Genomic DNA, 25121 nt, shown 5'->3' on the forward strand with positions numbered 1-25121 from the left:
TGCAAAAGCCATTAAACGTCATCTCCGCTCTATGTTCATCGAATAGTTTTTCTTCAAATCATCTTAATCCCAGCCTCAGGCAGGCCATTCAAAAATACCGCTTTGTTGGCAGAAACCATTAAGAGTCTGATAAAAAATGCATGTTTACAAGAAAACGTGTCAGACGCACTTAGGGGTTTGCATATGAATTCTTCATGTAAGCATCATTTCAAATATTTGCTTTTAAAATTAATATTTCTATCCCCCTCATATCAAGCTTTGCAGCTTGTGTTGGGTTACTTCTTGTTTCCAGCTACTTTAAAAGCAGAAGTGAAAGTTATGCTTTGTCCAATCACATGATATGCTTCAACCACAGGCCTATTGGGCCTTTCACATAGCTTGAGGAGCGTTTTCCAAACAATAATGACCAGAGAGTGAGCTGGTAAGAGCTACTCACAGCCCTCCCTGTCCATAGTACTAAATTCAATGTCACCACAAATTATAGGGCAGAAAAGCAATCAATTAAACTGCTAGGAAACACTTTCCAGTGAAGATCTCAGCAAAACACTTTTATTGTAACAAGATTCATTTGTTAGTTGTTTTAATATGCTGATCAAGATCGACCAGACGGATTAATCTGCGGATATCTGGCCATTTTGAGAATGTTGACTTAGGACAGCACCTGTGCCAGATTGGCATAAAACTTTCATATTTGTGTTAACGTACACAGATACATTGCATCACATAGACTCTTGCAACCTCGCTCTCTTCATCAGTATTTTGCATACAATATTTTGCATTAATGTTTAAAGCCAAACTTATACTTATACATAAATAAAATGGCACTCATTAAGTGATGTCTGCCAATTTTATCTGCACAGTTAATCAGTGTGTAACCACATTTTGATCATAGTTTTTGTATAAAGGAGCTGCAATTGTATACTCAGCAAAATTTACAAGCCTCAGCAAGATCTCTCTTTGCAAAGACACTTTTTATTAATCCTCACCAATAAAATCACATAAAATTACACTGACATGCACATCACAGACAAGGGGAAATATTATTTACTAGTATGGAAGACCATGCCAGATTAGCAAAACCAAAAAAAGGCCAAAGTTTATGTTTTTAGACTCTATATAAATATAAATATAATTGTTATGTTTAAAAGACTGCATAATCTAAATTATGCATAAAGTATGCATTTACAAAACCACTGCTCTGTTCATTACAGCTTTAATATGAAATGTTTTGTGCCACAAGCACTAAAGACTACCTAAAAATCTCATGAACATGCTGCAAAAATAACACTTTACAGCAAACATGATCTCTTAATTTTTTTAAGGTTTTACCCTGGGTTAACAAAAAACGTACAGTAGATCCAAACGCAAAATGATCTTACCTCAACCTTGAAGGAGTTGCATCCTTTTAGAAACTCCCGAATATTTGCAATGCAATCCGCTTCGCATCGGGGATCTGGACAGTACTGTAAGCAATGAAAGATCAAGGATGTAAATAATCTCAACTTTGCTGAAAACCTCGCTGCGACCCCACGGCGAAGCAAAGAATCAGACAAGATCACAAAGATCTTGTTTTTGGGTAAGAATGTCAGTCTAGCCTATTAGCCACTGAGTACCAGCCGCTGCTGTCCGATATCACACGCTATAAACCGCATCCGTTCAGTTAACAAGTAACTATTTCTTCGCGTGCGCTTCGTCCTAATGCGTTCACACACATACACATTCTTTATGCGGAGCTGCGCAAACCGAGCAAGTACAGACATTAAGTATCGCGAGAACGATAAGAGAGTGGAACAGCTCTTGCGTCGCTCTCGCGGTACTTTGATGTCATAGGTAAAATCGGCCTGCACAGCGCCGAATGATATCCAACGCACACACTAGCCCGTATCTGAGCTTGATCTCATCGGGCCCTCCGGCACCAGGAAGATATTTAGGAGGAAGTGACGTTGTGCGCTAAAACAGACCGCTTATGCTGCATATGGATACATGCATCAAGAAGATATCCTTTTAAAATGTTCCTGTTTAAATCGTAAACAGTAAAACATAGATTGGCCTATAGGTTTACGTAAAAAATAAAGGGGAAAATAACCAATAACGGCCCCTTGCAGAACAGAATAACTTTTACAGGTTGTTGCTTCGAGCAAAACACGTTTGTTACTGAGTGCAACAAACTCTCATTTGAACTAAACCACGGATTTGAACAATTTTAATTAAACACAAACAGCGAAAGTGTACGTAAATATTGGATGAATAACAACTTGTGCTATTAAGGGGGGTCCGTTCTGGCAGTTCGCTTGCTGTCGACCCAATCAGGTTTTCTTTATGATATACAGCTTTAGCAAAAAAAGAGGGAATTGCTTTTACAAATGCCCTTAGTCATTCGTATATGATTGTAATACGTTTAGCGCAGAGAAATTTATCTTTTCAGAATGCGGAACAATTTTACCCTCATGTAACAGGAAGTCAGATTTATCATGGTTTAGTTGTGCGTCTTGAATAGTTAAACAACAAAGTAAACGCATTCATATTGATGTTTGCCAACAATCTACATTTTGCAATATCATAACGCAACATACTTGTATCGTATAAGGTATCCCAACAATAGCATAAGCAACGCGAAACATCAGTGTCGTAGACGTATGTTTACGCATTAAAGAAAAACTAACATTTGGTAGTACTAGTTACTTTTTAATCAGAGACGTATGTGCGTAAATGTTTATTACCTTTACGATGGATCCAGGTAGCAACCGCTCCACAAGCTTACACAACACAACCCCATCTTTTAAAGATGCCTTCAAAAACTCCTCGGGATCAGCGATAGTCTTTTTAGGAGAATTTAGCACGCCTAACGTTATTAGCCACGTAACAGCCTGCTCCTCTGGGTTCATAGTTTGGGCTCCGTGGGCCTTGCAGATGGTACAGCACCCTTGGTGTGCCAACTCTATGCTTGTGATGCTCCCCACATCCGTCGCGCTTCTGCTTTTGCAGCGATGTTATAACGACCATTCAGCCCCATAAGGAAGCGCTATAGCGGACGTCTGCCTTACAGCAAGTATAAAGCCTCTTTCATTTAAATAAGACAATGGGAATTGTCATTGCTGTAAAAATGCCACAGGGCTTTATAATATGAATAAATTATGTACTCTAACCAGATAAATGCATCACTTTAATGCTTAATACGGGGTATATAGATATAAATGCATAGACATAAGAGAGACACATTTAAAATAAATTAGTTTATTGGGATAAAAAACAAAGTCAGTCAAATATTCATTTGTAAATCTGCAGCATCCCAAATGACTCCATCCACATGAACTTGAAACAGTTGTTGCCTACGGAACCGGACAATCTGAATAAAAAAAACAAAAAAAAGTTAGTTGTATAGAAATGCATTTTACAACACAAATTTGTATGAGTTAGGACTTTATCATACCTGCTTCGTAACGCAAGCATCTTATTCACTGCGACCAACAGGTGCTGATCAGCAAAGTAAGAAGATCATCATCAGGCTTTGATTCTTCCATTTATCCTGCAATAAGAGAGTTACAGTCAGCAAATTGTTATAGCAGACTTTGGGGGACAAATTTAAAAGTAGTGTATTACAAAAAGAACTCAATACAATCTGAACGGTTTTCCAGGCTGTTGAAAAGGCGCGTTTTTTCTCCACGTGGTCTCCTTTTTAGGATTTGCATGCTTTGAGAGCAACTCTGGCTTTTAACACTAAGTGAATTTACTAAAACTTTAAAATGGTCCCATTGTGAGGTTGAGAAGTTTTGCGGGGATTTGCTTTACATTTTGCTGTAGATATAGATCCTTTGAAGAGATTCATCTTAATATCCTTTAAAAGAATAGGGGCATTTTTTGCATTTAAAATGTGACGAAGGGGTAAAAATCCAGACATTTTCTCCTTTGCAACAGTAGAAATCTGAAGTTTTTTTAGACTAAGAGCTCCTAAACACAATGATCCAGTGGCTCATAGACTCCTTTGTAGACAGGTGACGTTTGGTTAAGCATGTTGGAAATTTTAAAACATTTCAGTCAACCGAACTGCATTTGTAAAGCCAGGTTAACAAAGATGGCGTTTGACTAAAATTACACTAACCTTAAGGCTTCAAATTACACCGAGACGCCACTTATACCAGAACAAAAGGGTTTGCTTTGCTTACCAGCTGTCGACAGGTTTTATCTGTGGTGCTGAATTGTTTCTTGCTTTTTGGTTGTCTTTGGATTGGTCGATGCAAGCAGTCAATGTTTAGGCTTTGCGATGAAGGATCCATTTGCACTGAGGAAAACTACACCCATAGAGAGTTTGGGAAAAAAGTGACATTTGTCCTGACTTCAACAATCTGAACAATCATGTCTACATGAATTTTGCATCAGAATCTGAATTTGATCATTAAATGCCATTTGGGGGTGCTCACCAAGGACAACTGGGTGAATTGATATCAAATTTGAATGAGTTTCATAGTTTCTCACTTCCTTGAACAGCAGCGTTGCTCAATCTTTCATAAAAACACTTTATTGTTAAATGAAAGCCATATTTCAGGGCATAGCAGTTACAAACACTACAATACAAATAAAAAAAGAACACTCACTTAAATTTGCAAATGGTACTATTAAATGGTAGATGGGCAATGGGAAAATAAACTTTGCATTTTAAAAGAACGGAAAAAAAAACTTTCACAAGTCCAGGTAAAGCTTGAAATCCAGAGTTTAAAAGGGTGTTTTTTTTTTAGGAGTCTTTCGAACATCTCAACGAGAGTTTGGTATTTCTCCATTTAAGTTCATCTTAGTATCGGCTCCGGGCCATTCCTCTATCTGCCCGGCCGCCTCCGCGACCCCGAGGTGCCCCGCGGCTTGAGCTGCTGTATTCTCGAGGAGGATAGCCTCTCTCGAGAGGAGGGAGTGGTCCCCGCTCCTGCCTACCCGGGCGGTCACCACGACTAGTGGAGTATGGGTCACTCCGACTGCTGGGATACCCATCACGACTGCCATATCCATCCCGGGAACTGCTGCCATAGTCGTCATAACGACTGCTTCCGCCACTCCCACTGTAGGATGGAGGCGGACCCCTTGAGGGTGGGGCGCTGCGCGAGTTACCTGCAGGGTCAATGGGTCATGTAATTGGCAAAATTTACTTAAACATTCTTTGCATGATACTGCGTTGTCAAGTGCCCATTTCCCCAAAATTGTTAGCTCAAGGTTGTAAACTATCCAAACCAGGAACAATTAATTTGAAGTTCCAGGTGCTACTTAAGAGACAACAACTACAGAACGACAGTGTTGACAATTGCGCAATCAGAGCCTTTTAGCGTGCCATTGTGGAGTAAATGCATTTTCCTTTGGTACTGATTTCCATGTTAGATGGTAGATTGGATACTCGGTTTCTGTCTTTGGTTGTTCAGACAGAGCTACCGGAACGACTCAAGGCTTTAGGGATCAAAACGCAGCTTGTGAGAGATTCCTTGTTGGTGCGATTTGTTTGGTACACTCAGGATGCCACATTTGAGGTTTCCATTTTTTGGCTAATCACACGAGACAGCCCTTGTTATGTGCATTTGAGACAGCTTAAGTGCAGCCCCTAACACATTTTTACCTCACTGAAAGTTTCATCTTACCGTAACCATCGTAGGGTTCTCTATAGGAGCCTGTACTGGGTCGCTCCATATAACCCCTAGGCTCTCGTCCACCACCATAGCCATCACGATCGCTAAGATACAAAAGAATGTTAAGTTTTCCAATCTAGATTTTTCCTACTTTTTATTTACGTTGATTCTGAGAACTGGCACTTTTCAAAGACCTCTAACGTTTGAGGAAGTAAGATTACCTGTAGCCTCTGGATGCTGACCCATATTCATCTCTGGAACTGGAATGGGTTGGATACTCCCGATATGGGTAGTCTCGCGGAGGAGGGCCGTAGTCCCTAGAGTCACGTGAGCTCATGTAGTCACGGCTGGAATAACTAAATAGGAAAACAGCTTGTGAGTTTTAATGTTCAATGCAGACCAAACACTGGATTATTCAAACTTTTCTATGCGTCACCCTACCTGTCTTTAGTACTGTAATGATCATCACGTGGTGAAGGACCATCATCCCTTCTCGACATCAGTGAATCCCTGCGGGGAGGGGGACCATATGGGTCCCTGTCCCTTGACATTGGTGCTGTTAAATATTTGAGAAATAAGTTTTAATGGCTCAAGAGATGAAAAGAAAATGAAAACGGCTCACAACAGTATGTTACCAAAATCGCGTCTGCCCATTGGCCCCGACGGTGCAGATCTCTTGGGTGGGGGCCCTCCATTTCGCACAGGGGGTCCTCTTTTCTGTGGGGGTGGACCTCTGGATGATATACCTTTAAAAAAGGGTTCTACAATCCCTACGTTATCTTTGTAAAGATTTAGCAGATACAAGCAAGCATATCCTGTACAAGCTCAGAACTTCTTAGAGGACAATCAGTTCAAAAAGATCATCAAAAGAGTGTCATCATAGCATGAAGAAAAATTCACTTCCATAAGGAAAGCAAGCAGTGGGTGAATAATAACCTCTGCTAGGTGGTCCTCGCATTCCACTTGGTGCTCCTCTGGACCCGCGTGGGCCTCTGGCAGGACCTCGACTTCTTGGACTAACTGGTGGTGGACCACGACGTCCTGAAGACTCAAACTGGGGCTTTGTGGCCTGTTCCACTTTAATAGGCTTTCCATCAAGGGGCTTGAAACACACAAGGAATATGGGTTTAGACAAATTTGACACGTAAACTAAAATAAATAAATGCAATTGTGCACATTTTTATGTAAGCTCAGAACTTCTTAGAGGACAATTGTGGACTAAATCAGTTCAAACAGATCAATGCCACAAGCCATCATCACAGCTTACAAATGTGGAGTAAGCAGCAGTACATACCTTGCCATTCATTTCCCTTGCAGCATCTTTAGCGTCGCCAGGATTCTCATAGGTTACAAAAGCGAAACCTCTGGATTTGTTTGTTTCTCGATCCTTCATCAAAAGAACTAAAATAAAAGCATGAAAGTCACACCAAATGTCTTATATTCTATGCACAAGCATTAGCAAACAAACGAATGACTCTCATAGCTTAGTTTACTGCACGTTTTAGTACACGTGCCCAAATCAGATCTCTCATACACGTGTAGTTTGGATCTTGCATCACGCTTATTACATTACACTAACTGTTACCTTCTGCTATTCTGCCGAATTTGCTGAAATATGCTTCAAGAACCTTCTCGGTCGTTTCAGTGTTGAGGCCACCGATGAAGAGTTTCCCTGGTCGGTCTGCCTCCGCCATGTTTTCCCCAATGCAACTAGAAGAGAGAGGGAAAGAGATATTTGCGCATTGTTAAAATCAGTCAAGTGTTTTGACCTGAATAATTGCAGACACCAAACTCAAAACTGTCTGTGCATTTGTATTACACCTCCAAAGCGAGTTGGAAATAGTGCCTAAATGTAACGTTTAGATAAGGTCCCGTTACCATCATCTTTATCTAAAGCATACGATGCTAACGTTAGCTAATTGAGGGTAATAGCATTACATGCGTTTCATTTTAATGCGAACACCAGGAATTACAATGAATCAAGTCAGGAACTTAAAATATACTTCAACTGCGTTTGTTGCAGTTTGTAGTCATTTACCGTTAGTTTTTAAAAGCATGCTTCACAAAATGGCCGACGCTTAAAATCACACGGCTACTGTGCAGACCAAGCAGCCATGAACCTCGTCAAGTCAACTCGCTGCAAAACGTTTGATAAAAGATTCACAAACATAAACAAAAATGCACGCAACCACCTCAAGATTTGAATGTATAATAATCAGAATGGTGCATTTTAAAATATTTTGCCACCGTCCAGTTAACGTTATACGAGGCCATTTTCGGTGACGATTAACGTAACGTTACAGCTGCTAAAATATATGCATATATATGCATAGACAAATTAAGACAGTTAAAATTAACCAAACATTGTAAAATCGCGACTCGTCTATAAAACAAATCTCAATGCGTGATTAGATGGCAGCAGACCACCAACAAGATTCACTCACCACAGGATCAATAGATAGAAACAAAAGAGACCACTGGTTTATGTATCTCGTGTTTCGGTCCGCCCAAAGCACAGCCACTTATTCTGTGGTAGGAGGGCGGACTTTAACAGTTTAAAAGACTCTCACGCCATCTATCGGTATGTTTGAAGATTACACTTGATTTTAGTATTTATGGCGCAGTCCGTGATAAAATTCATTAGATTATTAACGCCAGCCACTGATATCCCTTTTTCATTATATGAATTTCAGCCACGTATATAAAGGTTGGACGTGTCTTCACTAAACGCATAATACTAAATATTAATATAAAATACTAACTTATTCCTTACTTCTGTAATTATTATGTATCATTATTTTTATTATAATATAACCATTATACCCATCATTTTTTTTGAGAAAGTTCTAAATGCGTGATTTAGGACAAATGCGTGATTTTTTTTTCGTCCTTTAAAAGAGGTCGTAGGAAGGACACGAAACGAAGGCTGCCTTCGAAACATCCTGCAAATTGAAACGTCATACGACGATGCATCAGCGATGCATGATGACGTGGAAGCCGAGATATGCAGCCTTCCTAGGACGCATCCTCGCGTTGTCTTTATTTATTTTATTTACATCTTTTTTCAAAATTGTAATTTGTGCATTTATATTGGCTGTTAAAATATTGTTTACAATGTGTCAATAATGGCTTATAAATAATATTAATAAAAAAGGACGCGTCCTCGCGTTTGAGAAACACCCGAAGAAGAAGAGATACAGGCGGAGACATGATTAGGCGGAGCTACAAGCGCAGTGAGGAAGTGATCCAGGAATCTTCCATCACAGACACAGACGACTACGAACTCGATGTTTTTGTAATTTTTCATTTCACCGGTTATTTTCATGCTTTTTCCAACAAATTGAACCGGAAGTACGACCACAGCATTACAAAATGAAGTCACCAAATTCGTGTTTTATATTTGCGTGGAGTTTGGTCATATTTAGCTCGTGCTCTGGATTTTACCTTCCGGGTTTAGCGCCAGTGAGTTTTTGTGAAAAACCCTCCGAGGGAGAAGCGGGGCAATGTGAGGTGAGGTTTTTTGCTGCATTGGTAAAGTATTATAAACAAATACTTAATGTTCAGACACCGAGGAAGTAAGTATTTTCTGGATCGCTTCTGTAGGCCCATCTGCAGTGCAAACTTATGTAAATCAGTCCCTATCTTGTTCTTATTGGACAAACGGGTTCATTTAGCAATCATAGACTGGGTGAAAAAGTTGAGTTGTGATTAATTTTCAGCTTCCATCTCTCTTTCATGCTGTGTTATTCCTGTAGACGAATATCCAACTGTTTGTGAATAGACTAGACTCTGTGGAATCAGTCCTGCCCTATGAATATGATGCGTAAGTATCTGTGATCACAATTATATCTGCTTTTTTATTTGAACAGCTCATCAATGACCAAATTCCCATTATTTAGGTTCGATTTCTGCCAAGATTCAAATGAAAAAAGGCCTTCAGAGAACCTTGGACAGGTGTTGTTTGGAGAGAGAATTGAAACGTCCCCATACAAAGTAAGAGTTGTCTCTCATCTTACCAACCATTGTTCTTATTCAAGTGTCTTCATTTTAGCTGCCTCAATATCTTGTTTGTCAAGTTTCCCAGGATGTAAAGGGCATATGCTAACTTATCTGTGCATAAATAGCTTTTCTGTTTAACTGGTATTGCGTAGTCGTGGTATCATGGCATAGTTCATGGTTTTGAATGCTTATATTTATTACATATATTTTTACATTTACTTATTTACTTTTTGTCAGATGCTTTTTCCCAAAGTGAGTTAAAGTGTACTAAAAAAGTATAATATTATTATTATATATGCAATAATGCATTGCTACCAGAACAAGAATTGTAAAAGCCTAAATGCAGATGTTAATACTTTGAATGAAAACATATTACAAAATGGAAAAATATTGATGAAATTATCTTCAACATTATCATAATAAATCTATATAAAAATTCTGGCATTATTTTAATTTTTGAACATTCCATGCTAATTTTCAAATGCAGTAATGTGCTCTTTAAAGGTGCAGTGTGTAAATTCTAGTGGCATCCTGTGGTGAGGTTGCAAATTGCAACCAACGGCTCAGTCCACTGCTCACCGCTTGCTTTTGAAACGCATAGAGGAGCTTTGGTAGCCGCCATCGGAAAAACATGTAATTGACAGAGACAACTTAGTAAAAAAAGTTTTCAGTTAAGGGCTTCTGTAGAAACATGGTGGCACAAAATGGCGACTTCCAGTAAGGGGACCCTCTGTGTATGTAGATAAAAACGTCTCATTCTAAGGTAATAAAAACATAACAGTTCATTATAAAAAGGTCTTTATACACCCCTGATAGTATGGTTTTGTATATTATTTTGCATTTCTGTGAAGAGGCCCTTCTAAAAATTACACACGGCACCTTTAAAACTAAGGGTATATGTCACTCTAAAATAAAAAATTGATCATATCACTTACCCCTGTGTCATTCCAAACCCGTGAGTTTTTCGATCGTCTTCGGAATACATTTTTGATGAAAACCAGGAGGCTTGTGACTAGTGGTCGACCAATATGTTTTTTTTATAGCCAGTATAACACAAATGTTATTACAGTACGTAAGAGACAAACAGAAAACTGATGAAACTTAAAAAAAACATTTGTTATGCATAACATTTATAAATGTAACCCTTTAATGTCATGTTAAAATGTTATTAATGATTGGTTATTTTACTGTCTGTCAGACTTTGGTTTTTCATTGAGTGACACGGAGTGTCTTTTTTATTACAAACATCAAGTTAAGGTAATAGAGAAATTTACTGGCCGATTGAAAAAAATGTATCTTTATCGATATATCGGCCTCTGCAATATATTGTCCTATCACTACTTGTGACTGCCCTGTTGGCTGCTATTCGATAGTCAATATTTAAGCCCAGAAAGGAATGAAAGACAGTCACAAGTCTCTCAGTTTTTATCAAAAATATCTAAAAATGTATTCTGAAGACAATTTTGGAGTGAACTATCCCTTTACTCTGGCAAGTTCATCATAGTAGTTTTGTATTTCTGCTCATTGGTGTTTTACAACGTATAAACATCCTTCAGGTCTTAATTTGAATTTCTCCTTTTTCAGTTTTCATTTAAAGAGGACAAGAAGTGTGTGATGGTTTGTACCAGAAAGTATGACGTATCCTCAAAAGAAGATAAGTTAAAGTTGGACTTTATAAAGAGAGGAATGGAGCTGAATTACCAGCACCACTGGTATGTCAACATGGGCGTGGTTGTGTCAGTTGTGGCATCTTGCTTGCCTGGTTATCAGCATATACAGATGTCTCGTTTAAAAACTGTAACAATGACAAAATCTGTCACTTTAGGGTTTGACATATAATCCATTTTTTCTTCAGTTTATGCTTGACCTGAGTGATGTGAAGAACTGATAAGTGAGCTTTGTTTTTTTTATTATTCTTTTGTTTTGTAGGATTGTGGACAACATGCCCGTAACGTGGTGTTATAATGTGGAGGATGATCAGAAAGTCTGCAACCCCGGATTTCCCATTGGATGTCTAGTAAACCAAGAGGGAAAGCCGAAAGATGCCTGTGTTATTAATGTAAGAGGGCCTGTTTAATAATCTGCTAAACACTTTGAGTTATTATTTTTTTGGATAGAAAGCAAATCCTAGTAACCGATAGGGCCACTGTAGTGTTGGGCCCTATGAAAAAGAGGTCTTATTAACTGGGCCTGGGAACAAAGGGTGTACCCAGGTAGGGTGGAGGTAGATAAATGTTTAGATTCCCTAATTACATCAATTTGAATCCTGTACTCTTTCAGGCTGATTTCAACAAAAAGAACACTTTCTACATTTTCAACCACGTGGACATCACAATAACTTACCACAGTGCAGATGAAAGCAACGGGATGGGTGCTCGGCTTGTGGCTGCTACTTTGGAACCTCGGAGTGTCTGATAGCATACTATATCTATATTAAACCATTTAGTCAAATGTCAAACTCTATGACATTAGTCACATATATGCACTTTGATCAATAATTGAAGCTACATTTTATACAGGCGACACCACAATTATTAGAACACCTGAAAGATTTGAAAATATAGAATTTTTTGCCTCTAAAACATGATTTAATTTTATAATAACAATAAATATCAGATGAAGTGAGTCATATTGTTTTTATCCACTTTAATGTTTGGCATGTCAACCATTTATAGCAGTTGCTGCAGCACATATCTATGACATGGTGTCAATATATTTCCACGGAACTTCGAGGTAATGTTTTCCCATGCCCTTTGCAACTCAAGCCAAAGGCTTTTCTGTGTTCAGGTGCAGTTTATTTTCCAACTCGCCCCATATTTGAAGTTGAGGTCTGGACTTTAAGGGGGCCAGTAAGAAAAGTGACCTAAACAGGGTTCCCACGGGTCCTTGAAAGTTTGTGAATCTGGGGAAAATAATTCAAGGCCCTATGAAGTTTTAGAAAATATACAAATATAGATACAGGTCATTGAAAGTGCTTGGATCTATTTTATGCAAGAAGTTTTCTGGAAAAAATTCATATTCCCTGTGTAGTGTAGGATAATATCATAAAAATTCTAGACTTTTTAAGCACACGTGCTAAACTGTTTGCTTTAAATGCTTCTGTATGCGAATGTTGATTCATACCAAAATGCTTTTTTGCATAGTTGTGTTTAACACATGAAAACGTCTCTGGTTACGTATAGGGCTGGGTATCAATTCAGATGTTCCAGATCGATTCGATTTCGATTCACAAGCTATCAAAATTCGATTCAATTTTCGATTCCGGTTCTCGGGTCTGTTTTTATTCTCGATTCAACTCAATGAATATAGATTTAATACAAATATTATATTAATAAAAACCGTGAACATAAGTTTACAAGTGGGTAATTAATAAAAAGAAATTAAAAGCCACAACACTATCGTTGTTGTCTTGCTTGCGAAATCTAAAATGCTTCCATACCTCTTACTTTTTATGTGAAGGTGGCATCAACGTCGATGAAGCACCTGAAACCACCATTTTAAGCACTGAATGAAAGAATGACAGGCTCCTTAGTAACATCGCAGAAAAAAGAGGCAAAAAAGAGGGTGACATCTAGTGAAGAAGACTAGTAATTTGATTAACCTTAATCTTACGTTCAATGTTTGCAGAACAAGATATGAAAAAAAATCGATTCTGCTCTTTGAGAATCGATTCTGAATCAACCATGTAAAAAAAAACACGATTAATCGAAAAATCTATTTTTTTGCCCAGCCCTAGTTACGTATGTAACTGTTGTTCCCTGAGAAGGGAACGAGACACTGCGTCCCTTGCCATAATCCCTGCGTCCCTGTAATGCCGTCTTTGGCAATATTTCAGATAGCGATATACTTCCTGGTATACTATGTTGTTTATTCTGTATTATTTCCTCATGTCGCTATTTGTAACACCGTGGTCCTGAGAGATACAACATTTTGTTCCACTCTATGTTCCTACATGTAGCGGAATGACAATTAAGACTTGACTTGACTTGACTTGATAACATTACTGATGAACTTCTAAGGAAATATATTGACACTATGCCAAAGAGATATGCTGCTGTAACTCCTGGGAAAGGTGGATATACAAAGATCTCAGAGGAATGTATTTAAACATGGTGAAATGTGATAAATGATCGTCGATAGGAGACGATAATACTATACACTTATTGGCTGCAGTATGCACAACAAACTGTATAGAGGATGGATTATCGGTTGAATTTGAAAATGATGGAAAGCCCTGCGGTTATCTGAGAAGCTTTGGATATGCACACTCAGGTTTGATGTGGTCCTGCTCATAAGATGTGTTTCTGTTGGATTCACAGTGTCAAACATAGTGAGGAGTCCACTCCAACATGTGAAGGATCTCCCATGGACATACCATCTGAATTTACCACTGATCTCAAAGTGTCCTACTCCTATTCGGTTCAATTTAAGCGCAAGTCTGTTCAGTGAGTCGTATTTTGTATATGTGACCTATGCTGGCAAAAAGAGTTGGAATGTGCGTGGTCTAATTTGGAGCTACAGGCGAAAGAAAGTATAAATATTGATTTTGGTCAAAATTGATTTCATTAAAATAAGTAGATTAGGGCCTCGTCTAGTGATCTTAATAGTATAAATAATCTCAAAATTCACATTGCTGACTCTATTAACTTCAAGCAGGTGTAGCTCTGTCATTCTGTGTCAGATTTCACGTTTTTTTGTGAATTTCAAAATATAAATAGCTATTTTTTTATATTAGCTCATTCCGACTAAATTTGCTAGCACGGGTCACATATGCTTGGAGAGAACTGAGTGTAATAGTGTTTTTTTTTTTTTACATTTAAGCGCAATGATGAGATCAGATGGGCTTCTCGGTGGGATTACATTTTGGTTTCAATGCCTCACACCAACATCCAGTGGTTCAGGTAAATGCAAAGAGTTTAGCTTAAAGTATCGTACGACTGAGATTAAGAAGCAGTAACTAGACATTAATAGGCAAACCTTTTTTGATTTTCAGCATCATGAACTCATTGGTTATCGTGCTCTTCCTGTCTGGCATGGTGGCCATGATCATGCTTCGAACACTTCACAAGGACATTGCCAAGTACAACCAGATGGACCAGGTACATTGAATTTGTTATGTTATAACAGAAGAGATGAATAGTTAACGTCACTTAAGCCTCTTCTCTAAAGAGCTTGTCTATAGAGCCTCTATAGGGTTGACACTCCCACATGGGCGCAGCTAAACAAAACATACACTTACTGTATTATGTTCGATAATGTTTATCAAGTGTGTCAAGTAGTTGCTGGTTTTTTTTTTACAGTTAATTTTTGCCATTTAAAGGGGTCATATCACGAGGAATGAAATTTTTATAGTTCTTTTGAGACAAACGGCATGTACGTTTGTAGTTAATCAGGAGTAAAAGCGGTTGATGTTTTAATTTCTATGGATAAGTACGAAATGGAGTTTTTGTGCTATTTGTTTTGCATTTGATTATGAAGGATCCTGTTTGTAAGATCGAATGACTGTAATGTGATGCAACAGTGAAACAGATTGTTAAGGAGGATGGGGTAGGTAAAGGATATATTTAACATGACAGCAACAAATTGAATGCTGTTTTACATTTTACGTGTGTAAGGGATGTTTCCTGGAGACACAGCAACAAAAATCTGAAATCATATACTGTGACAGTACCTACTAGTGATGCGCGGGTCTGCGTTTTTTTTTTTTCAACCTGCGGGTCCCGCTTTTATGAAATATTTGGCCCGCCCCGCACAACTGTATCTATATTTTTACAACCCTCACTGCCCCGCACACGCGACCATTGAAATAGACATACTAGGCATTAATAATGTAAATAAAAAGTGGCTTATTTCAGCCTAAAAGTGCTTGGGAACAGCCATTAGATTACATCGCCCTGTAAAATGGCAACAACAGATGCGAATGAACCATAGAAACCAGCATGGTCATATTAATATAGAGATAGGATAATGATAAATCAGTGCTTCCCACGGGATTTTGATAGACTTGTGTCTGTGATGACGTCACACGCTAATTAGCATATATGTTCGCGTTTGATCGAGTGTTGGCACCTGAAATATGTTTCACTTTTACTCTTTGATCTGTCACATTATATTGCATTTTAGCACAACTGAATGCTATTTTTACGTATTATCAGTTCTGTTGTCAGACATAAAATGAGTAGACTATAGAATAGTTACTAAACACCACCCAGTAACACCTCGTGTTTAATCCAACTGCTGCTTAAATCCTGATTTATAAACGCGACATCGTCTGACAAAATTACCATACATATACATTGAAGCCTTACTGCTGTTGATCTTCTCATCAATGTCTTGTTATGAGCTCTGTTTACAGCTGTTTTCCTTATGTATTTACGTTTGAATAGAGCCGCGTTACCGCTTTCCAAAATTGTTGAATATGTGGACACCTCTTCCAGGGGCTTACGAGATAGTAAAGTGTTCATCGAATCAAAATCTTGTCGGAAGTAGCAAGGGGTACAGTTTTTCGAATACTATGAATTTGGAAATACTCCTCGCCTACTGATTTTCGAATAAAGCGATACAAAAGTAATCAACAACCATTTTAGCTGCAAAAAGTTTTATTAAAGGGATAGTTCACCCAAAAACTGTAAATTATGTAGTCATTTACTCTACTTTTGGGTGACCTATTCCTTTAACATTATAAGTGGACATCAGGGAAATGAAAATACATTTATATGATATGACACCTTTAAATCAGGTGTGGAGAGATTGTAGTAATATCCTTCTAGTTTAAACAAGCTATCATTTTTTCATTTGTATTTATCGTGAGTGAACCTACTGAAACCTGACAACACTTAAACCTCTGTTGTGACATTCACAGGCAGACTGGGTTAAGATCCCTACAGCTTCAAACAGTACCTATGTAAGCTTACAAGCTTATTCCGTTGCTGGGGATTATGATTGGTTGATTGTTTAATTACTGGGAATATTCTTTTGTATGGTAAAACCTGCTCTAATCTTGCTCACCATCAAGGTGAAAATTAAGGGATCTTGAATATTTACAGTAAATGGGTAATGTCACAGAGGTAGTGCAGTGTTATGTGACCTTAACTGATCAGTAATAATGGTCAATGAAACGGCGGTCATATTGGGGTTTTGATGGGCTGTTTGTTGTTGTATCACCCACAGGAAGATCTCCAGGAAGAGTCTGGGTGGAAGCAGGTACATGGTGATGTGTTCAGGCCACCCAGGATGGGCATGATTCTGTCTGTTTTCCTTGGACAAGGCACTCAAATCTTCATTATGACCTTCATTACTCTTTGTAAGTTTTGGAAAAGTGTAGAATTAAATTGTTTGTAGTGTCTGTATTGGACTAACGAAACTCGACAGAACTGAGTTTTGTGCTTTATTGTTCTTGTAGAGTAGCACATGTTCCTAAAACAACATCCTTGCCGGTCCTTAAAGGGGCCATGGCACAAGACTTTTTTAAGATGTCAAATAAATCTTTGGTGTCCCCAGAGCACATATGTGAAGTTTTAGCTCAAAATACCATATATATAATGTAATAGCATGTTAAAATTGCCACCTCGTAGGTGTGTGCAAAAATGTGCCGTTTTGGGTGTGTCCTTTAAAATGCAAATGAGCTGATGAAATTCAAACAATGATCACAATGATGGTGGTTTGTTGCAATTAAAACTCAATTGTGCTTTTCTCTGCACTAAATGGCAGTGCTGTGATTGGATAGTGCAGATTAAGGGGTGGTATTATTATAATAAGAGTTCCTTATGACATCATAAGGAGAGCCAAATTTCAACGACCTATTTTTTCATGTGCTTGTAGAGAATGATTTACCAAAACTAAGTTACTGGGTTTTTTTTTTTAACATTTTCTAGGTTGATAGAAGCACTGGGGACCCAATCATAGCACTTAAACATGGAAAAGTCAGATTTTCATGCCATGGCCCCTTTAAGTAAAACTCCTGTCAATCAGATTTAGAGTTAAGGTTAGGGTTAGAACTAGTAATAGGTCAGTATACTGCTGTGGCCGATATATCACCGATATTTGACATGTTTAATTTTTGGCATTGACCAATAAATCTTTCTGTTCCTTAAAGGGACACTCCACTTTTTTGAAAATAACCTAATTTTCCAGATTTAAACATTTGATTTTTACCGTTTTGGAATCCATTCAGCCGATCTCTGGGTAATCTCGCAGTGATATTACGCAGCGCCCGAAAATAGTCACCTGCTATTGAAAGTTACCAAGCGGGCTATTTTTGGGTGCTGTGTAACATGCGGTACAGCATGTTACAGCAGCAAAGTCCTTGATTATTACGCCAGAATAAGAGTATAGTTCCTAGCCACATCGGCCTAGAAAATCGCAAGTTTTAAATTTCCGTCAGTCTTAGTACCCGATGTAAGTACAGAAGCGTTTTAAATAGGAAAAATATCGAAACACTTTGGTCATTTTTGACAGTGTTGCTAATGGTCTTATCAGATTCAATGGAATTTGCTAAGCTATGCTAAAAGTGGTAGCGCCAGACCTGGAGATCAGCTGAATGGATTCCAAAACGGTAAAAATCAAATGTTTAACTCTAGGGGAGCTGGAAAATGAGCCTATTTTAAAAAAGTGGAGTGTCTCTTTAAATTGGTTGTCCCAATCTGACAGCCTATAAAATGACCAAACATATTAATTCAATGCAATTCTTTGACCCAAGTTAGTAATAGTTATTTGCTACTGTACTAGAGAAAGTTGCACTACAACTTATTTAGTTTTATGTGTACAAATGTTTATAAGTTTTTTTTAGTACTTAAAATATATTCATAAATGTTATTCAAAGTAAATGTTCATTTAGTTTCTCCAATTTTCTCACTTTATTACATTTGTGTTATATCGGCCACAATTGCTTTCTCAATATTGGCCATTCATTACCCATATTGGTCATTCACTAGTTAGGACTTGGGTTAGGTACACCATCTTGATCTCTTTCATATTTTATAGCCAAGTTAGGTTTAGGGGGAACAATAGTAACTTTTTTATTTCCCCTAACCCTAACTTGCCTCTAAAATAAATTATGTGTCTTGATTCTGCACTATAAAAAGGTTGGTCCAGTCACGTTTCTGTAAGTTTGTATAATTTAGTTATCTAAACTTGAATAACACTCGTGCTTCTGTTCTCTTTTCTTGGCCTGTCTGGGCTTCCTGTCTCCAGCCAACAGAGGGGCTCTTATGACCTGTGCAGTGGTGCTGTGGGTTCTGTTGGGCACACCTGCAGGCTACGTGTCAGCAAGACTTTATAAGAGTAAGAATATACAGTATTCAACACAAAATCTTACTCCTTCATGCTTTAGGCTTAAAAATATATTTTTTGCAACATAATAATAACTCCAATTTAGGGACAGGGTCATAATTAGACATTTTTTCTGTCTCTTCAGCTTTCGGTGGTGAGAAATGGAAAACCAATGTTCTCCTCACAGCCTTTCTCTGCCCTGGGTATGTAAAAATAGGAAAATAGGCATAGTATTATGTAAATAATGTACACCGTTTTAAATTCATAACTTGTTGTTTTTGCAGGATTGTGTTTGTTGATTTCTTCTTGATGAATCTGATCCTGTGGGTAGAGGGCTCCTCTGCTGCAGTTCCTTTTGGTACATTAGTAGCCATCCTGGCACTGTGGTTCGGCATTTCAGTTCCTCTCACTTTTGCTGGCGCATACTTTGGCTTCAAAAAGCCGGTGAGTAGATCTCCATAATTAGCCGTTATTGAAGAGCTGTTTAAACTGTAATTGCTGGTGTACAAAACGATTCATTTAGCAGTTCAGAGTTTTTATGAAAGGATGCCTTAAAAATCATAATTATGACGATGAGGAGGTTATGCACAAGAGATCCTGAGCTCCACAATTCTTACGTTTGCTTATTAGTGACAGCATATTACATAATGCTTTGTGTCACCATCAATTGGTGTTGCTTTTTCCATCTGTGTGTGCCTTTACCCCTGGCAAGCTGTGATGCACGTGGGTGTGTTATTATTTTCCTGCTTTTTACAGGGCATTGAGCCACCGGTGAGAACAAACCAGATCCCTCGGCAAATTCCCCAGCAGTCCTTCTTTACCAGACCCCTGCCAGGCATCGTCATGGGCGGCATCCTGCCCTTCGGCTGCATCTTCATCCAGCTCTTCTTCATCCTTAACAGCATATGGTAAATTCAGACAGCTTTTAATTCACATGGCATATAAATCTGAAATTCTTTGGGGAGATGTTTTGGGACCAAAAAGCTACATTAAAATATTTCTTTGTAGGTCTCATCAGATGTATTACATGTTTGGATTCCTCTTCCTGGTCTTCATCATTCTGGTCATAACCTGCTCGGAGGCCACTGTTCTGCTTTGCTATTTTCATTTGTGTTCAGAGGTGAGAGAGAAAGCTTGACAGATGCTTATAGATGTTTTTAAGTGCGTGCATTTGCCTGTGTAAAAATTTAATATGCCAGTGGTCTTGGCCCATGCAAAGGTAATAAGAGGGATACAGAGACAAAGTGAGTAGTACCAAAGATATTCAGGGTTCCCACGGGTCCTTGAAATCCTTGAAAGTTTGTATATATCTGGGGGGGGGGGAATTCAAGGCCATGGAAAGTAGTAAAAAAAACATAAATAGATATAGGTCATTGAAAGTGCTTGAATCTATGTTGTGCAAGAAATATCTATTTCTCTGGAAAAAATCCATATTATTTCCTGGGTAGTGTTGGATGAGGTCATAAATACTCTAGACTTTTTTTAGGTGACGTGCTAAACTATTAAGGGGATCGCACACCGCCGGGCAGCTCAGCGCCGCGTCGCGCCTAGGAGAACTCGGAGGTATTGTAAACCGGAAGTGCACAGTAAATAGCGCGAGCTTCGTCAGATAGCGTCTACTTCAAAATGTAAAATATACGTTAGCAGCCAATGTTAATCATTAATGATGTGGGACACATATGATGTTATTTAATGTTAAACTATGTGAGTGGCGCGACAGGAATTTGAACAACTTCCTGAGTCACAGCTGGGCGGCGCGGACAGGCGCCACCTGGCGGCGCCAATGTGCGTACACTCATAGAAAACAATGTGTTACATTTTTTTAGAATGGCGCGGCGCTGAGCTGCGCGTCCGGTGTGCGATCCCCTTTAGTTTTAAATGCTTATATTTCCTGTATGCATTTTTGGTATGGATCAAAATTTGCTTTTGTGCATAGTTGTGTTTGACACGTGAAAACTGTAACAATGTATCTTACAAGGTAACAGAATGTAACATTGCTGTCACTTAGAATGTGTCCCCACATTAAGTGCTTGGATTTAATGGTATTGGACCTGGAAAGTCCTTGAAAGGTCCTTGAATTTGAAGTTTACCAAGGTGTGGGAACCCTGAATATTGGATATAACAAGATTAAGCACTGCTGTTACTATGAATAGGGGACAATGAAATTCTCAATATAACAGCTCTGGCAACAGAAGTCCCACCTTCCAGTTAAAAGAACCAATCATCAATCAATAGACTGACGATTTTCTGGGGGAGGGGCCATATAAAGAGTCACGCGAGACCCTTGCCAACCTGTGTGCATGTGCAGTAGATGAAACAAACATTATGTAGCAGTTTATATAAGGTTTAATTGTTTAGAGACAATAATAATAATAATTGTGATTTTTAGAACATGATTTTAGAGATATCTGTCTTTTCCCATTCAAGTTAGGATTTTAGTCGTGACTGAAATAATTACCTGGAAGCATTGCAAACATGTCCGCCTAGTGACACGCCTTCCCGAAAGGACTTTGGTCATACCTTATGTAGAATAAAATGGTTACTGATATGAGTGATCTCATGGGAATAGACATCATTTTAAATGTGTATCAGAAGTGTTATTCATTTCTTCAAGTGTTACTTTAAAGGAACAGTATGTAAGAAATTAATATCAATTAATCATAAAATGGCCCTGATATGTATCTAGACATTAAGAAATCATTTTCATGTCAAATACTTATATCACTGACAACAGTGGTCTGGCCAGGATATTGTCATTTAAAAAGTGGAGTTGCAGCCCTCAACTGATGTTTATGTTGTCATGTTGTGTATTAGCCACGAGTCGTGTGATTGCAGTACCAGTTTTGGTCACAATCCTACATACTGTTCCTTTAAAGGTGCAGTGTGTAAATTTTAGTGGCATCTAGTGGTGAGGTTGTGAATTGCAACCAACGGCTCAGTCCACTGCTTACCCCTCGCTTTTAAAACACATAGAGAAGCTACTGTAGCCACCACCGGACAAACAGGTCATCGTCGGAGACAACTTAATGAAAAAAGTTTGTCCGTTAAGGGCTTCTGTAGAAACATGGCGGCCCAAAATGGCGACTTCCATGTAAGGGGACCCTCTGTGTATGTAGATAAAAACATCTCATTCTAAGGTAATTAACACATAATGGTTCATTATAAAAGGTCTTTATACACCCCTGATAATATAGTTTTGTATATTATTTTGCATTTCTGTCAAGGGATCCTTCTAAAAATTACACACTGCACCTTTAAGTTTAATAATTATTTTGTCCACCTTTAACTGCTGAACGAAGAGTTTGCAACCTTTTTGTTTAAAGCTTTCTCATTTTTTACTTGACAGGATTACCACTGGTGGTGGCGTTCGTTCCTGACCAGCGGCTTCACAGCCGCGTATCTGTTTATCTACGCAGTGCATTACTTTTTCTCAAAGCTTCAAATCATAGAGGCCGCAAGCACCATCCTCTACTTTGGTTACACTTTGATCATGGTGCTCATCTTCTTTATTTTCACAGGTATGATTTATGCATTTTCTCAGATGTTTCATTCATTGATTTACACTTTGTTAATCTAAGTAAATTTGTTATAAAAAGTACATTTTTTGACCTTTGCTCTACCGATCCATTGTTTTACCAGTTCAGCTACAGGAACACAGTTGGTAAATATCATCACACTGCCTTGCAAGAAGAATAAACAAATAATGTCCACATATCTGAGTGTGCACCCTTTACCATGTTTACAAATCGATACAGGAAATGACTGTCATGGTCAATCCATTGGTGTACAACTCAAAGGCTTCAGGATACGCATCCTGTTCCTTTAAAGCAATACTTTGTGTGACTTGCAAATTACCCCCTCCCCTTTCTAAGACAGACGTTGAAATGTTTACTTTCCTCAAAAGTAAGCAAATAGGGTCATGTTGTTCACTTCAACTACACCCTTTTCATTGTATAAAAGGGTCATAATGTCTGCGCTTCAGAAGCAGCAGAATGTTTCCTTGCTGACGCTTTTGTCTGGCAGGTGACCACATTTAGCCACTTTGTTCCTGCCCGACAACTGTGTTTTGTCCATGGGTAATTGGGACGCTTATAAATATTCCTGCTCATCCTTCAGCGTTGTTGTTGAAAGATAGCAGCGCTTCCTCTGGCTTTAATCACATCTACCTCGCTTCTCCTCATTCATATGCCAAGACTGAGGTGGCGAGAGGCGGCCAGCTGTCTGCCAGCCATGGCCTCAGAACCTACGGCTGTAAAGGGCTAACATGAACACATGCTTGCTCATGTCCTCCGAGGTTTTACAGCTCCTTTCATTTGTTATTTTCTTTTAGCTACTACTACAGGACATGAAAGTAGGACTAGCAGTGATATGGCCCAAGCTCTTTTAAGTGTGGAGGCTTTTACAGAAATGGTTCAGGTTATCTTTTGTAATCGGCATCACACGGCTTTGCTTTGAATGATGGGACATCATCAGGCTTTTTTTATTATTATTAGCCACAATCTATTAGTTGCCATGGATAGGATCCCTGGCTACAGCTGTTATGGCAACTTCCATGCGCAGGTGCTTGAGGGGTAAAAATGTTTGGCCGAAGAGAAACAAGAGGTTTACTGGATTGCCATTAAAAGCCTACGAGGCTGTCAGTCTCTAAGCACAACACCATCTCTTTGCCCCAAATTGAAAATAATGTTCATACCACCCAATGATGTGTTTCTTCTAATCCTAGCATGATCCTGAGAGCGAACCAAAAGATTAAGAGTATATGTGGAAAGTGAGGGGGAGTTGTGTGAATCTTTGGTATAAAAATACATCTGAAAATAGATTCAGAGCCAAGACTTATGTCAGACTTATTGTTAAGTGGCTCATCTCATACAGAGCTGGTTTTTATCTGTCAAGCCCCCCTTTAGCGATGATCCGATTTAATCCGGCGCTTCATTACGCTCAGCTCAGTTTAGCTCCGTCAGATAATTTGCTACATTTGAAATGGCTCTGTTCACAGATGGTTATCTTGTAAAATGCCACCCAAATTACTCTAAATGTGATTTTAATGGATGTGCTGTCTGATGATGTACACTGTTTCACAATTTGATCGTAATATGGAGTATGTTGGAGTATGCAGAGTATGTTTCATTGTCTAACGTAACTGCATTTTTTCCTCACAGGCACCATAGGTTTCTTCGCTTGCTTTTGGTTTGTAAATAAAATCTACAGTGTGCTGAAAGTGGACTAGGAGAGGATCAACAAGGCGTCATCTTTCGACAAACCAGCTGTCAATTAGTAGCCCTGAAGAGACATTAAAATGAAGGAAAAGATTTCTAAGGAATCACAGAAAAACACCCTCTTCTTGTCTTAACTGCTGGTTTGTGGCTTCACTGTTTGCAATTCACTCTGTTTTAATTTGGGAATTGACCTACGGTAGGTCTGCATGTGAACTCCAAAGACCTTTACGTTATCCGACTTCATTTTAGCTTCCAAAGGCAGAGTACTCGCAGCAGAAGCCCTTATCTTGTTAGGTTGGCTTAATATACTTAATATACTCATTTTGAAACCAGAATGTACACTGTGAAACGTTGGATCAACTTAAAAGAAACATAACTTTAATTAGTAACACCTAACTTGATTTTTTGTGTTATCAATTGAAGACTTTATTTTTCTTTGAAGTTGAGACAATGTTTTACTTTTTACAGTGTATGTTTTTCTTATTTTATTTAAATCCTTCACCTGTAATGACATAATTTGAATACGAATACAATGATTGTTGTTGTTGTTGATTCCTGTAATACAATGATTCCTGTCCATAGTTTTTTCTGTTGTATATAAAAGATCTGTCATGGGACCGCTCTTCTGTCATCTACTATTCTGGCAAATTGATTATTGCTGCTGTTGCTGTGTTATCGCTTTGTTCTGTGTGTTTTTACGCTTTTATCTCACTGAATGACTTTTTATGGAGGAAGTACAATTAGAAACTTAAAAACAAATTTTTTTCACTAGGACACTTGCATTCAAGTAATAGTATCTTAATAATGGGAGATGTTTAGTGCTTTTGTACTTTTTATTAAATTATTTCAACGTGTGTTTCAAAAACAGCCATCACGTAAAAACTATACATGTTTGCTTTTTCCAATAGCTTTAATTTAAAAACCCTACCAAATGTTCATTACGTTTTTGAGGTATACATGAACATTCTTAAACATGTCTTAATAAAAGGAAAATAAAATGCATCTTACATCACTACAAAAATGCTTAAACATA

The 25121-nt window shown here is 38.3% G+C and overlaps 3 protein-coding genes and 2 non-coding genes across 12 annotated transcripts in view; 1 reads left to right on the top strand and 4 right to left on the bottom strand.

Annotated features, from left to right (window-relative positions):
- The window catches only part of arhgef6 (Rac/Cdc42 guanine nucleotide exchange factor (GEF) 6), a 38196-nt gene extending 35146 nt beyond the window's left edge, over nt 1-3050 (bottom strand). For both annotated transcript variants that reach the window (XM_055178738.2, XM_055178737.2), the window contains exons 1-2: nt 2721-3050; nt 1380-1463 (exon numbers count right to left, since the gene is read on the bottom strand). In XM_055178738.2, coding sequence (XP_055034713.2) covers nt 1380-1463; nt 2721-2885 — 249 coding nt within the window. In that variant the 5' untranslated portion in view covers nt 2886-3050. The remainder of the gene's footprint in view (nt 1-1379; nt 1464-2720) is intronic.
- A 168-nt stretch (nt 3051-3218) lies between these two features.
- On the bottom strand, nt 3219-8197 carry rbmx (RNA binding motif protein X-linked). 6 transcript variants are annotated; one of them, XR_008637510.2, is made up of 11 exons: nt 8048-8197; nt 7189-7313; nt 6898-7004; nt 6540-6705; nt 6239-6364; nt 6045-6159; nt 5825-5959; nt 5616-5707; nt 4164-4289; nt 3431-3526; nt 3219-3346 (listed from the first exon to the last, which is right to left on the bottom strand). XR_008637510.2 is itself a non-coding variant. In XM_055178744.2 (9 exons), the coding sequence occupies exons 2-9, from the start codon at nt 7295-7297 to the stop codon at nt 4787-4789; spliced, it is 1146 nt and encodes a 381-aa protein (XP_055034719.1). In that variant the 5' UTR covers nt 7298-7313; nt 8048-8197; the 3' UTR covers nt 4501-4786. The 6 variants fall into 6 exon arrangements, 3 of the variants coding, with proteins under 3 accessions (XP_055034719.1, XP_055034716.1, XP_055034718.1); XR_008637511.2 differs by lacking the exon at nt 4164-4289; XR_008637509.2 differs by having other exon boundaries at nt 3431-4289.
- LOC129422978 (small nucleolar RNA SNORD61) lies at nt 6425-6487 on the bottom strand. The gene has a single exon (XR_008637610.2). It is a non-coding gene; the product is annotated as a small nucleolar RNA SNORD61 (small nucleolar RNA).
- On the bottom strand, nt 6790-6866 carry LOC129422977 (small nucleolar RNA SNORD61). The gene has a single exon (XR_008637609.1). It is a non-coding gene; the product is annotated as a small nucleolar RNA SNORD61 (small nucleolar RNA).
- Nucleotides 8198-8811: 614 nt separating the features above from the next.
- On the top strand, nt 8812-24705 carry tm9sf5 (transmembrane 9 superfamily protein member 5). 2 transcript variants are annotated; one of them, XM_073854218.1, is made up of 18 exons: nt 8812-9113; nt 9359-9426; nt 9503-9596; nt 11187-11314; nt 11532-11661; nt 11883-12008; nt 13920-14026; nt 14417-14503; nt 14596-14701; nt 16465-16506; nt 16773-16899; nt 18759-18884; nt 19018-19075; nt 19157-19316; nt 19629-19780; nt 19881-19992; nt 22219-22390; nt 24032-24705. In XM_073854218.1, exons 1-18 carry the CDS (start codon nt 8976-8978, stop codon nt 24097-24099), a joined length of 2001 nt encoding a protein of 666 aa, XP_073710319.1. In that variant the 5' UTR covers nt 8812-8975; the 3' UTR covers nt 24100-24705. The 2 variants fall into 2 exon arrangements, with proteins under 2 accessions (XP_073710319.1, XP_073710318.1); XM_073854217.1 differs by lacking the exon at nt 16465-16506 and having other exon boundaries at nt 8813-9113.
- The last annotated feature ends 416 nt before the right edge of the window (nt 24706-25121 follow it).

This window comes from Misgurnus anguillicaudatus, chromosome 16 (genome assembly GCF_027580225.2).
Source record: "Misgurnus anguillicaudatus chromosome 16, ASM2758022v2, whole genome shotgun sequence".
Classification (NCBI taxonomy): domain Eukaryota; kingdom Metazoa; phylum Chordata; class Actinopteri; order Cypriniformes; family Cobitidae; genus Misgurnus; species Misgurnus anguillicaudatus.